The sequence below is a fragment of the Artibeus jamaicensis genome, unplaced genomic scaffold (genome assembly GCF_021234435.1).
Source record: "Artibeus jamaicensis isolate MK-2021 breed Jamaican fruit bat unplaced genomic scaffold, CSHL_Jam_final scaffold_847, whole genome shotgun sequence".
NCBI classification, from domain to species: Eukaryota; Metazoa; Chordata; class Mammalia; order Chiroptera; family Phyllostomidae; genus Artibeus; species Artibeus jamaicensis.
The window spans coordinates 17,451,224-17,463,953 of NW_026522057.1; the positions used below are offsets into that span (position 1 = coordinate 17,451,224).

Here is a 12,730-nt window from a genome sequence, read left to right on the forward strand (position 1 = left end):
GCTGGGGTCAGACCGGAATCTTCAGACGTCTGTCTGCCGAGTTCTTGCTCTCTTAGCTCATCCCTGCTGAGCAGTCTCCTGAGGAAAGTCCCGGCCAGGAAACTTGGGGTTTGCAGAGGCCTCAGCATATGGGGAGGGTGAGGCTCCCTTCCTGCAGCCCCTCTTCCTCCCGCTTCCCACCACCCTGCAAGAGGCTGCTGGGGAGGCTGAGCTGGCAAGGCTGGACAGGTTCTCCGGCTGGGGAGAAGTCTGTGGGGGCCCCACCGAGGGGCACACGGCCAGTCACGGGCTCCAGCAGTGCAGGAAGGAAAAGAGTGGGAGGCCGAGGGGTCCTGAATTAACAAATGTCAGAGCTGGCAGGAGCCTTCCACGTCACCAACTAACCTCTTCAGTCCAGATGAAGAGTCGGGCCACGGAGGGAGGGAGACTTAGCGAGGTCGCACCAGAGGCTGGGGCTGGCCCCAGGTCCTGGCCCCCAGGCCTGCAGTATAGCCACTGCAGGGGCTGCCCCTTCCACACGGGTGTGCAAAGAGCAGCTGGGAAGAGTCCTGCTCACCTTTGGCACCTCCTGACTGGCCCAGCATGGACTCTCAGGTGCTGGGGCTGGGGGCTTCTCCAGATGAAAACCATTTGGAAACTTTTGCTCCTGCTGGTGGCTGAGGTTGGAGCAGCCTTGCAGGTACGATTAACCTTGACTTTGAGTCCCAGAGCCTTGACCTCAAAGGGTGTTTAGCGTTCATGTCTGTCAGCTCTAAATTGTACAAATGGTGAAACTGAGGCACAGGAGCAAGGAACTTGCTCAGAGGGGCTAACGGCAGGTGCAGGTCTAAAATTCAGCGCCCTCCTTCCCTCAGTGTCTCCGCATTGACTTTCAATGCCCAGCATCCACCATTGGACAAAACAGGACCCGATTCCGTCTTCACGGCAATCCTTACAGCGATAGCTGGGGCTCAGCGAGGGGGCATGTACCCTGTGCTTCACTCAAGCGTGATAGTGAGAGAGGGCTCTGGAGGCAGAGGGCTCTATGCTTCCTAGAGCCACCTCCATGACCTTGAGCCTGTTGCCTAACCTGCCCCAGTCTCTGTGAAAGGAGGAGGATAATAACTACCTCCCGGGGAAGCGGGGAGGAATAACCCAGGTGCCTGCCCCAAAGCCAGCACTCGGTAAGTGGGCGGAGGTCAGATTCCTGCTAGTAAGTGGACGCATCCTCAGAGCTTGGAATCGAGTCCTTCCTGTTGGGTGATATGCTCTGGGCCAGACTGGGCTGTGCTCCCCATCAGCCTGTCATGCCTCGTAGACAAGGCACAACCCCTTCCTCCCACCTGGACAAGAGTCTGCCGCTGAGTCTCGGCGTTGACCTTTCTGCTGCCAGATTTATCAAGTCACTCCTCTCCTGCTGAGAACCCTCCAGCAGCCTTCCATCACTTACGGGGTGACATGTAGAGGTTTGGACCAGAAGCACAGACTCTGGAGTGCGACACCCTAGGCCTGAGCCTAGGTTCCACCCTCGCTAGTCGTGTGAGCCTGGGCAAATGCTGCAGCTTCCCTGGGCCTGTTTCCTTATCTGCGAAGGCTCGGGGCGGGGTTGGGGGGTGTTGACAGGATTACATGCAATGATACAAAGTATGCCATGTACTTAGAATGAGCCTGGCACATAGTAGGGATGATATAGAAGAATCTGTGCAGCTTTCTTTATGAGCATGGTCTCCCAGCGGGTCAGTCCAGGCCCTGCTGAGCCTCGCTGCTCACCATTTCCCTTCCAGTCCTGGTAGGCACCTGCTCCAGTAAGTCCTGGCTGGTCCCCAAATGTGCCCAGCACTCCTACCAGGGACTTAGCAGAGGCGCCTCTCCTCTCTGAGTCATCTTCCCCATCCTACTTGGCTTCATCAGTGTCTCCTTTTTTTCAAGGCTCTGGTGTAGCATCACTTCATCCTAGGGTGGGTTGGGTGCTCCTCGTCCGCACCCCCACACAGGTTTCTCCCCTGCTCTGTGCTCCCCAAGGCCTCCTCCACCCTTTGCAACTGTACCGCTGTCTCCTTGTGAGCACTTTCAGGCAGTGCCCAAGCCTGACATTCCCCCAGCCCCTGCGAGTGCAGCCAGGCGCTCAGTATGTTTGAATGAGCTCCTAAGTGCCAGTGACTGTCAGAGACGTCACCCCAGCCGCTGCCCCTCTGCTGCACTGGGTGGAGAGGAGCAGGTTTGCAGACTTGGGATCCTGGAGTAGATGCTAATAAGGGAGTGGAGCTAAGCTGGGATTGCCCGGGAGCAAATACTTCTCAGCCCCACCCTTTCCCCTCCTTGCCGGCCACCCAGGAAGGGCCCTGTGGGGCTCCCTGCCTTGCTCTGGATCTGATGGTTGGGCAGGTGGATGAGAAAAAGCAGACTTAGAGCATGACATGAACAGGACAGCTCACGTCTCCGTGGGCTGCCAGTGTTCCTGACTTCAGGTGATTCGATTCGCAGTGGGAGGGGCCTGGAGCCGCAGCGACCCTCATTCCCATTTTGCAGGTTCAGATTCGCTTAGAGAGGCAGGGGCTCGCTCAGCTTCTCAGAGCTAGTAAGGAATTGGGTCTGGCATTGAACCCAGGTCTCCTCACTCTGAATCCTGTGCTCTCTCTACAGTGTGTCCTCTTTGTGAATATTTAGGCCACAGCACTTGGCGGTTACCTTAGCCAGCAGGTCAGCTAAACCCGCTCTGCCTACCCTGTAAGGACCCTCCCGCCTGGCCCTTGGCCTCCACTGGTCATGGCGAAGCCCCCAGGCTGACTTCTCCAAAACCCGCTGTTCCCCACCCCGCCCCTCTGTTGACAGCTGTGCCCGACAGCTGTCCATTGAAAGGGGCCAGATCAACACCCTAAGGTGTGAAGGAGGAGTTTCAGGTAACCGAGTGCCTTGGTCCCCAACTTTCCTGAATGTAAGAGGCTCTTTACTAACTTAGTCTTGTAGAAATGTTTAAACATACACACAAGTGGATTCACACAATTTCAACGGTTAGTACTTTGCCAATTTATCTTTTCATCTACTAGCCCTCGTTCTTCTCTGATGATGGAAAATTTAGAGTATTCAGAACAGAATGAACGGAATGATGAGCCGTCCCCCCATTTACCTGTAACCCCGTCCTGCTCTCTCCACACCCGCACCTGTTTCCCTGACTCTCATCTTATTTTGAAGCAAATTCCAAACATGTATTGTACCCTAACATGTTAACAATAATTCCTAAATTATTCATTATCCTGTTTTCAGTTGTCTCATAATCATCCTATCTTTCTTTCTCTCTCTCTCTTTCTTTTTTTCTAGAGAGAGGAGAAGGAAGGGAGAAAGAGAGAGAGAAAGAAACATGTATGAGAGAAACATCAGTCGTTGCCTCTCACACCCCCCCAACTAGGGATGTGGACCGCAACTCAGGGCTATGCCTGACTGGGAATCGAACCGGTGACCCTTTAGTTCACAGGCTGGCACTCAATCCTACCCAGCTACACCAACCAAGGCAGTTTTCTTTGCATTTTTATATATCATTTTATTAAATGTTTTAAGTCTAACTTTCAGTTTGCTCCTTAAAATATCATGTTTTAATTTTCACGTTTAACACGCACATATAACTTAATCTTTTGTGGACCTCGCAGTCCAAGGTCGAAGGAGCTGGGGTCCGGCCACCTCATGCGAGGACCCCGTCTTAATGTCAAGGTTTCATTTCCTCAGCAATTGTACTTTTAGAGCTGATTGATCAAGAAATGGAAAAGGACAAAAAGCTACCATGAATTCAAGAATGCTTTTACAAATTTCTGGGTCTTATCCATCAAAACACCTGCATACATATATGGTCATACGAATTTGGAGACTTTTTTTTTAATCTGTAGGGCGCATGGTAAGTGTGGCTTCTTAGGGCCCTGGTGGTAACTCCATGGACCTCCAGGGCCTGGGGCCCATGGACTGGAAATGAGCAAGGGAGTTACAGGCAGTTTGGGTCTCGTGTCCTTCCCCACCACTTTCTGTTTGTATGATTGACTAATGATGCCACAAACTTGGTGCCTATGCCTTATAACAGTCCAAAGGAGTGAATGTCTAATGGTGGAATTTAATCTACAGCTCCCAGGGCCTTGGCTTTAGGAGCTCTGCCCCCTTGGCAGAGTCTCCATGGTAACCACAGCTGGCTCCGAGAGATCACAGAAATGAAGAATGAGTCCTATTGATGAATCCTGACCCAGGAGGAGGCCCAGGCAGAAGGCCCTTCCAAGCAGGACAGCTGGGCATGGACCTAGTGCTGCCATCTGCAGTGCCTTTAGCTGCAGAGAGGACAAGCCAGAGAGCCGGGGCAGGTGTGTGTATGTGTATGTGTGTGTGTGTGTGTGTGTGTGTGTGAGAGAGAGAGAGATTTGGGTGGGGTGGGGCAGTGCCACCAGCCGGAATTCAGGCTTTGTCTAGGACAGGACAGGCAAGGCTATCTGAAGGCCTCCGATTGGTTTTCCAAGTCCAGACATGTCCCCGATGCTCTGTGTCCTACCTGTCTTTCTCCAGGGCCTGCACAGGCTCCTGCATAGAGCCATCAACTCAGTTTCGAGAGAAATCTAAGTGATCATCGCTAGGAACCGTGAATCCAGGGCCTGCATCACTGACTAGCATCTGAATTCCTTGAATACTTTAAGCAACAGGAAGCTCCCTCCCTCCAGGGATCCAGTATTCTTCCTTAGGAACTTCTTTCTCTGGTTGAGCTGAACTCTGATTTTATCTCCCGAACTTCTGCCTCGTGGTCCTGGGAATGCTCTCCAAGGCCCCCACTGAACAAATCTGTTTCTCTTCAGCAGGAAAGCCCTTGCAGCATTTGCGGCGGGGGCCCCACCACTGTCGTCAGCCTTGCTTTCTTTGGACGGGCCTCCTCTCCCTCTTCCTCCCTCCCCGAAGTTTGAGAAGATGGTGAGAGGATATGGCAAAGGTGGCGGAGTTGGGGCTCAGAGTCCGATCTAGTCCTAGGGTCAAAGAAGCCGCGGCCCCTAACCCCTGTGGGGCCGCTTGTTGGTGTGGAAACACTGGCCTTGGACTGGCCGGACCTCAGTTTAAATTATGACTCCGCCTTGCTTCAGCATTCTCCGATCTGGACGCACCTGGACGTGTTCTTTCTCCTGGCAGCTCTGCCTCTAGAGTGTGAAGTGCGGTTGGGAGAGTGACAAGGAACGTGCCTGGCACAGAGCCAGCACTTGTGACGTCTTTCTCTGCCCGGCGGTAGAGGTTTCACTTGGCCCCGCGGCACCTGTGGTTCCCACAGCTTGTGAGCAGGATCCTCTGGGGGCAGGGCGTCTTTCATTAGCTCAGGGAAAGTTGCAAAATTCCTAAGCCAAACTGAACTTAATTTGGAAATACATAACATTTTTAGCTTTCCAATAGTACTGTTATACGGGCTTTACCTATGTGGATTCACTTAATCTCCCCAACAACCCTATGTAGTAGGAACTGTTATCATCCTCACTTTATGAATGGGGAAACTGAGGCACAGAGCAGTCAGAGCAAGTACCCTGACAGAGCGGATATTTAAAGCCAGGTAGTTTGGGCCAGCACCGTGCTTTCAGCGATGATGAATTACTGCACCTCAGAGGGTAGAATTAGGTCCGTGACTCCCAAACTGTAGTGTGCATCGGAATCACCCAGAAGGCTTGTTTAAACACAAATTGAGCCGGGCTAGTGTGACTCGGTTGGAGTGTTGTCCCATACACCAAAAAGTTGGGGGTCCAATTCCCGCTCAGGGGACATATCTAGTTTGCAGCTTCAATGCCCAGTCAGGGTGGCTATGGGAAGCAACCAAGAGATGGTGTTTTTTTCTCTCTCTCAAATCAATAAACACGTGTAAAAAAATAAGATTTTATTTACTTATTTTTTAGAGAGGGGGAAGGGAGGGAGAAAGACAGGGAGAAAAACAGCAATGCGAGAGAGATGCGCCAGTTGATTGACTCTCGCACGTCCCCAACCAGGCACCCAGCCCACAACCCAGGTTTGTGGGACGATGCCCAGCCAACAAAGCCACACCAGCTGGGGCCATATTTAAAACTCTTTTTTAAAACCTACAAATCCGTGAGCCCCACTCCAGATTTTCTGATTCAGCCAGAGATTTTGCATTTCCGACATGTCCCCAGGTGACGGAAATGCTGCTGGTCCAGGGACCCCACTTGGAGAATGACTGACTCTTGGGGATTAAACGGAGCCACCCACCTCCAGACCTGACTTTTCCCCTGGCCTGTCCAGGCCCAGGCTCGGGAAACAAGGGTCGATCTTACACAGGGCAGAACACAAACCACAGTAAGAACCGGACGCATTTTTCCCGAAAGCCTCAAGCCTTGGTGCCTGTCTGTGATCTCATGTAAGTCTCACAGTAACTCTGTGAGTTAAGTGGAAAATGGACTTTTTTCCCCAAGTTACATTATTTTTCTCTCATTCGAAAGAGGAGGGGGTTTGGAGACATGGCTAGTGTCTCCCAGGGAGAGCGTTTGGGGGAGTCCAAGGCCAGCATTTCAGCTTGTGACTCATCACTGCTGGACGCCCCTGCGCCTTTCCCCAGATACCTTCCCATCCCCAGGCTCTGATCAGAATTTCCTCCTTAAAACTATAGTTCTGCCCTGGCTGGTTAGTTCAGTGGACTGAGTGCCGGTCTGTGAATCAAAGGGTCGTAGGTTCGATCCCCAGTCAGGGCAAATGCCTGGGTGGAAGGTTGGGTCCCCAGCTGGGGGAGCGGGGGCTTGGGAGGCCACCACACATTGATTTCTCTCCTTCTCTTTCTTTCTCTCTTCCCCTCTTTAAACATGAATAAATACAATCTTTTTAAAAAATGAAATAAATTAAAAAAAAAAAGAAAAATAGAAGCCTAAGGAAAACTATAGTTCTTTAGCTTAAATCTTTACCCATTGTATCATAGAGGGTAGGTATTATCATTTATACCCTGCTGTGAATGATTTTCAGGTATTTTCGAGACGGGATGATTAGAATTCTCCCATCTTGCGCCCCCTTCAGGACTTGTGTGTTTATATGTCTGCAAGCCTGAAAGAGGCAGCCGTAGATGCCTGTTGGAATGAATGAATGAATGAATGAATGAATGAACGAACGAACGAACAAATGAACAAGTGAACTACGTTCATCTCCTTGCCCATTCTTCCCAGAGCCCGCCTCCCTCTAGCAATCCCACCATTGCACCCACTGCTGCCCGTGCTGCCGGCCTCACAGTGCAGTCAGTCTCTTAGTTTCTTTTCTTCCTGCCCCGCCCTGGGGTTGCGTCCTGGCGGCAGGGAAGCCTTCCCTGCTCTTCCCAAGCAGGCGTGGCTCTGCTTCCCCTGGGCTCCCAGGTACTCTGTCCACCTGACATCGTGCCCTAGTCACATTACTTTACAAGGCTCTGTTTACTTGGCTCCTTCTCACCTTAGATGGAGAGGTGCTGAGAGCTGAGATTGTGTCTTTTACACAGGGTTTGGATGCACAGCAGGCGCTCAGTAACTAGTTGAATGAATGAATGAATGAATGAATGAATGAATAGCTGTGTGAACCTTGATTGTTAAGAGCAATAGGGGCAGGAACAGTATCTTTCTGGGAGGCTGTTTCCTCTATATGTCTGACAAGGCCATCAGGGGACACTTTGTGGGCGATTAGGGTGACTTACCTGTCTATACCACTTACAGCCAGGTTCAGCTCCAAGTGACAGAATACGCAATATAACGGGAGCTGGCAAGTTACCAGAAACCAGGGCAGCTCTTCCCTTCTGCCTTTCTGCGGCAGCGTGTGTCGCATGCTTCTTTCTACACACCTGCTTTACTCTTTTTTCGTGCGCATGGTGGGCAAGACGTCCCAGCCTGAGCACTTTCAATCAGTTAGCTCGCTTCCCAGAGCCCAGTTCCAAATCCTTTGGAGACAGAATCTGATTGGCCCACCGTGGGGCAGGTGTCCACCCAGGTCCAGTGAACTCTGACTAGAACAAACAAGGCAGCAAGGGTTCACCTCCAGAGGGGAGGAAGGCAGTTTCCAGAGAAGGGGCCTCATGGGCTAGGAAAATCCCCAAAAGGCATCTAGAGTATGGACTTAGTAGACCTGGGACTCTGCCGACTATCATTCATTTGGGTAAACAATTTTGAGCACTTTCTGTATGCTAGGCACACAGATTGACCTTCTAGGGAGTTTTCTAAATCTCTTTGGAATCTGTTCGTATCTTTTTTGTTCATATTGACTTTTGGAGTGAAGTCACAGCTCCTTAAGTTAATCGCCTCCTAGCTTTTCCTTTTCAAGTTTCAAGGTGGGGATCAAGGGCTTTGGCGGCCATGTCTCTGGGAGTTTTAGAGATGTCCGTGTTCTGTCCCCCTGTCTTTGTCTCTCCAGGAAGAAGTGTCTTAGTTCTTTAGCTCATTCAATTACGGCCCCTGTCCCCGATCTCCCTAAGTCCTTGACATTCTTCCTTCAGCCCTGTTCGGAACCAATGGGCTTCCCCGGGTTCCAAATGTGAAAGTATCTCAAGTTCATGCTCAAGGTGGAAAATATTGGGTTTCTCATCTATATAGGAAAAGTATCCAGAATTTGATGGACCTTTTTATCATCGGCAGCAGCTGCTGATAAAGATCACAGGTACTATTCAAGGAGGACACACTCCGCTTAGCACCACGTAAACTCTTTCTCCGCATGGTCTTGTACAAACTCATCTTCATAACGAGCCTGAGAGGGAGGCACTATTTTCCCTCCTTTCCAGATAGCTGAGCAGGAAGCGCTGAGAGAATCGGCAACTTGCCCAAGGTCACACATCATCTGGGCAGTGGAGCTGGGCTTCCAAACCAGACCCCGCCCCCAGAGGCTTCCCACAAGCCCGAGGCTCTGAGAATTCTCTCCATAGCCCGTGTTCTGCCCTGTGCACGTCCTCTGTGAGCACTGTTTTTTTTTTTTTTTAATTAAAATATTTTCTTTATTTATTTTTCGAGAGAGGGGAAGGAAAGGAGAAAGAGTGGGAGAGAAACATCAATGTGTGGTTGCCTCTCATGTGTCCCCTGCTGGGAACTGGCCTGCAACCCAGGAATGTGCCCTGACTGGGAATCGAACTGCGATACTCTGGTTCACAGGCCCGCGCTCAATCCACTGAGCTACGCCAGCCAGGGCTGTGAGCACTGTTTAGTATCTTTGGAGATACCATTCCAATGTGTTTGCTAACTCTTGTCACGGTGTAGTAACTCTTTAGAGCGGAAACTCTGATCCCATTTTAGTCACTGGACAAAACAGGTGGGGCTGGGGTCAGGGCGGGGCCGTGGATGGAGCACTGTCCTGGGCCACCCCTGGAAGCCCAGCTATGCAGCCTGCCCACCGTGTGACCCGGCACGGCCCTCCCTGCTCTTGGCCTCACATTCCTCATCTGTGGGTCTGTGGGCCCTTCGCAGCCCTAGCATTCCAACTCCACTGTGTACTTCATAAGGGTTTCATGAGATTGGCAGCTTCCACACCCCAAGGAAGATGGGTGGTTTCCATATGGGGTGAACCCACCGGGGGCCTGTGGGGCCCGCCTCCTGCCATCACAACTGGTCTTCTCTGGTCTGCTGTTTGTTCTGCCACCCCTGCACTTTGCGGCTGCCCGATGTCGTCCCACCAGTGCTTCCCAGTGGGGTGCTGAGTGTGTGCCCTCTGCCCCCTCTGATCTCACTGCCTGCCGTGGTACCCTGCCTCTGCCCCATCGTCCTCACACGGCTGCTTATTGAGCCTGGGATTTGGAGAACAAGATTGCCCCCATTTCTGTCTTTTGAGAATGTGGTGATGTCCATGTTCTCTCCCTGGTCTTTGCTAAGCAGTTTGTATGTATTCATGAAGTCATTCATTCCCTCAGCAGCTCCTTGAGTCTATAGTTTTGCAGACAGGGCATCCAAGACTCAGAGAAGTTAACAGGTTTGTCTAGGTTGACACACCGTGTAGTGCCAGAGCCGAGACCAAAGGCAGGTCTGGCATATCCCATGACGCCCATACCTCAGAATCACTGTGTTTACTCTGCCTGCATTGGACCCGGGGACAAGTCTGTGGTCCTTCCGGAGTGGTGTGACTGGTATGTGGGTTTCTTTGGGTCTGTTTATGTTTGGTGGAGGGTGCAAGGGGACCCTATGGAGGGGGTCTATTTTTTGTGTTTGGAGGGTGGGATCGTGGAGTCAGGCACCCCTCCCGGCTGGGCACCCCTGAACTTCTGTCCATGTTTGCTTCCAGATCCTGGAAGGAGACCAGGCCATCCTGCAGAGGATAAAGAAGGCCGTGCGGGCGATCCACAGCTCTGGCCTGGGTGAGTTGCAGTCTGCCTGATGCCCAGCCTGGCCAGGCAGCCCCTTCCCCAGCCCTAGACTGAAGCTAACTCTGAGCTCCCTTCCCTATCTCCACAGGCCACGTGGAGAACGAGGAGCAGTACCGAGAGGCCGTGGAATCCTTAGGCAATAGCCACCTGTCCCAAAACAGTCATGAGCTGTCTACCGGCTTCCTGAACTTGGCCGTGTTCACCCGTGAGGTGGCTGCACTCTTCAAGAACCTGGTGAGGACCCTGGTCCTTTCTTAGGAAAGGACCGGGCTCAGGGCAAATCTAGTGGGCTTAAGAACCTGGATAGGAAAGAGTTGGTTTCCACCCTTCTCCGAGGTTGTCATTGACCTCTAGTGTCCCTTGACCTCTGACCCATGACCTGAGGTCCCTTTCTAGTTCTGACCTATCTTTGCATTCTTATTCCTCTGTGACTCCTCACCGGTGTCTTCTCTGTCCTTTCTTCTTCGTCTTCTGTGGTGACTGTCCAGGAACAGAGGGGTCTCAGCAGTGGGGAGGAACCCCGCACGAGGAAGGGCTCCCTGGGGGAGGTTGGGGAGAAGAGAGTGCAGACCCCGGGGTTCCCGTTTTTATGCCACCACCTCCCTTCAACCTTCTTTGTCCTCTGTGTTCCCAACCAAATCTGCTTCGTCCTCAAAGAACCTGCCTTGTATCAACAAGCCTCTCAGCTCCCCACTGTGCCCAGTGGCCTCAGGCCTTTCCTGATACGGCCTCCTCCCCTGTCCATAAGTCCCTGCCTCAAGGCTGCCTGAGATAGAAGCTCTTCCCGGTGCAGGCCTGGTCCCAGAACCTTACACATTCGCTAACTAAATCCTGGAGCACAGCTGGGTGGGGTTGGTTTTACTATTGCCCCCACTTCATAGGCCAGGAACCCAGGGCTTGAGGTTAAGCAACTCACCTGAGGTCACACAGCTGGATCTGCACCCAGGTTGTCCGGCTCCAGCATCCGAGCACGAGCCTGGAGGTGCCCCTTCCCGGGAAGGCCCCTCTCCTTCCAGGCTTCCTGGGACTGGCTCTCAGCTCTGGTGGCTCAAGTCCCACCAGTGCCCTCCAGGGCTGGCAGAGTTGCATCATCTCCAAGGAGTGGTTTGCTCTGTGGTTAAGTATCTGGACCTTGGACTTAGACGGGGGCCTCAAATCCCCACTCTGCTGCTGACTAGGTGTGTGACCCTGAGTGAGCCATTCAATCTGCCTGAGCCCCAGACCTCTCTCTGTAAAACTGGCATAGTAAGGGGCCCCACCCTCAGAGTTGTAATGAAGACCACACAAGCTGAGTGCCCACTCCAGAGGAAGCGCCAGTGAGTGCTGGCTGACACTGCCGTCTGTCATTACATCTCTGAGTAGCAGTGCCTCGCTCACCAGTCCGCACATACAGGCCTCACGGTGTTTGACTTCAGCTGAATTAGTGACCTCCTTTGTCTCTACCTCTCTATCCCTGTGTCACTCAAGCTGGTGTTTGCTGGGCATTGTAGGGCTGGCAACACAGAGAAGCGTTAGCCTCTGCCTCAGAGAGCCGTGGTCCAGCAGGAGAGACAGGAAGTGAGGTGTAGGATGACACCCAGCAACACCAGCAGGTTGGCACAAACTCAGAAAAGGGGAGGTCAGCGTAGGCCACAAGTGTTGTGGTCAGGAAGGCTTCCTGGAGGAGGGGAGACCTGGGCTGTACCCTGAAAGGTGGGCTGAAATGTTAGACAGGCTGTCTGAGGTTGCCAAATGAGAGAAACTCGGCCCGAACTAGGTTAATTTTTAAAAGGGATATTCGTTGGCCTCTGTGACGGAAAGTCCAGGAGTGCAGCTGGCTTTAGGCTCCTTCTTTCTCTTAGTTTCTCCGTCTCTGCTCAGTGGGCAGGATGGCCCAGCAGGCCCAGTTCATATCTTACCTGGAGAAAGGCACAGTCTTTCTCCCAAGACTTGGGCAGAAAAGTCCCAGAAAGGATCTGATTGGCTGGCTCGGGTCACATGCCTGTTCTTGATCCAACCACTGCGGCCGAAGATGGGGTACTCTCTGGTCAGTTCTGACTCCTGTACTCATCCCACGTGAGCACAGGGAAAGGGCTCCCCACATTCAAAAGGAGTCAAGGAACTAGGCAGACAAAACCACACATGGGCACGACAGGGGGACTTCAGAGAGTCAGAGGGGGGCAGGAGGTGCTCCTGGCGGAAGAACAGAGATGGGGCTGACCTCGGATGTTCCTGGGGCATGAGCTGCTGAGGCTGGTCAGCCAGGGCAGGTGTAACACCTTTTACGGGAGGCTAACTCCGCCATCCCCTTCTCCCTGCACCTTCTCACCTTTCTCTCCCCGGCTTCCTTGACCCCCAGCTTCCTTGACCCCCAGCTTCCTTGACCCCCGGCAATGTCCTTTGCCCTGTGCTGTTTCCCTGTACTCGAGCCCCTTGGGGCTAGACAGATAGTCGTCCAAGGTGCAGCATGGGGGTGTC

General features: G+C 52.6%; 1 protein-coding gene across 2 annotated transcripts in view; it reads left to right on the forward strand.

The window, feature by feature from the left end:
* ASAP3 (ArfGAP with SH3 domain, ankyrin repeat and PH domain 3) overlaps positions 1-12,730 on the forward strand; it is a 43,475-nt gene that overhangs the window by 11,852 nt on the left and 18,893 nt on the right. For both annotated transcript variants that reach the window (XM_053660557.1, XM_053660558.1), the window contains exons 2-3: positions 10,192-10,264; positions 10,362-10,507. In XM_053660557.1, coding sequence (XP_053516532.1) covers positions 10,192-10,264; positions 10,362-10,507 — 219 coding nt within the window. The remainder of the gene's footprint in view (positions 1-10,191; positions 10,265-10,361; positions 10,508-12,730) is intronic.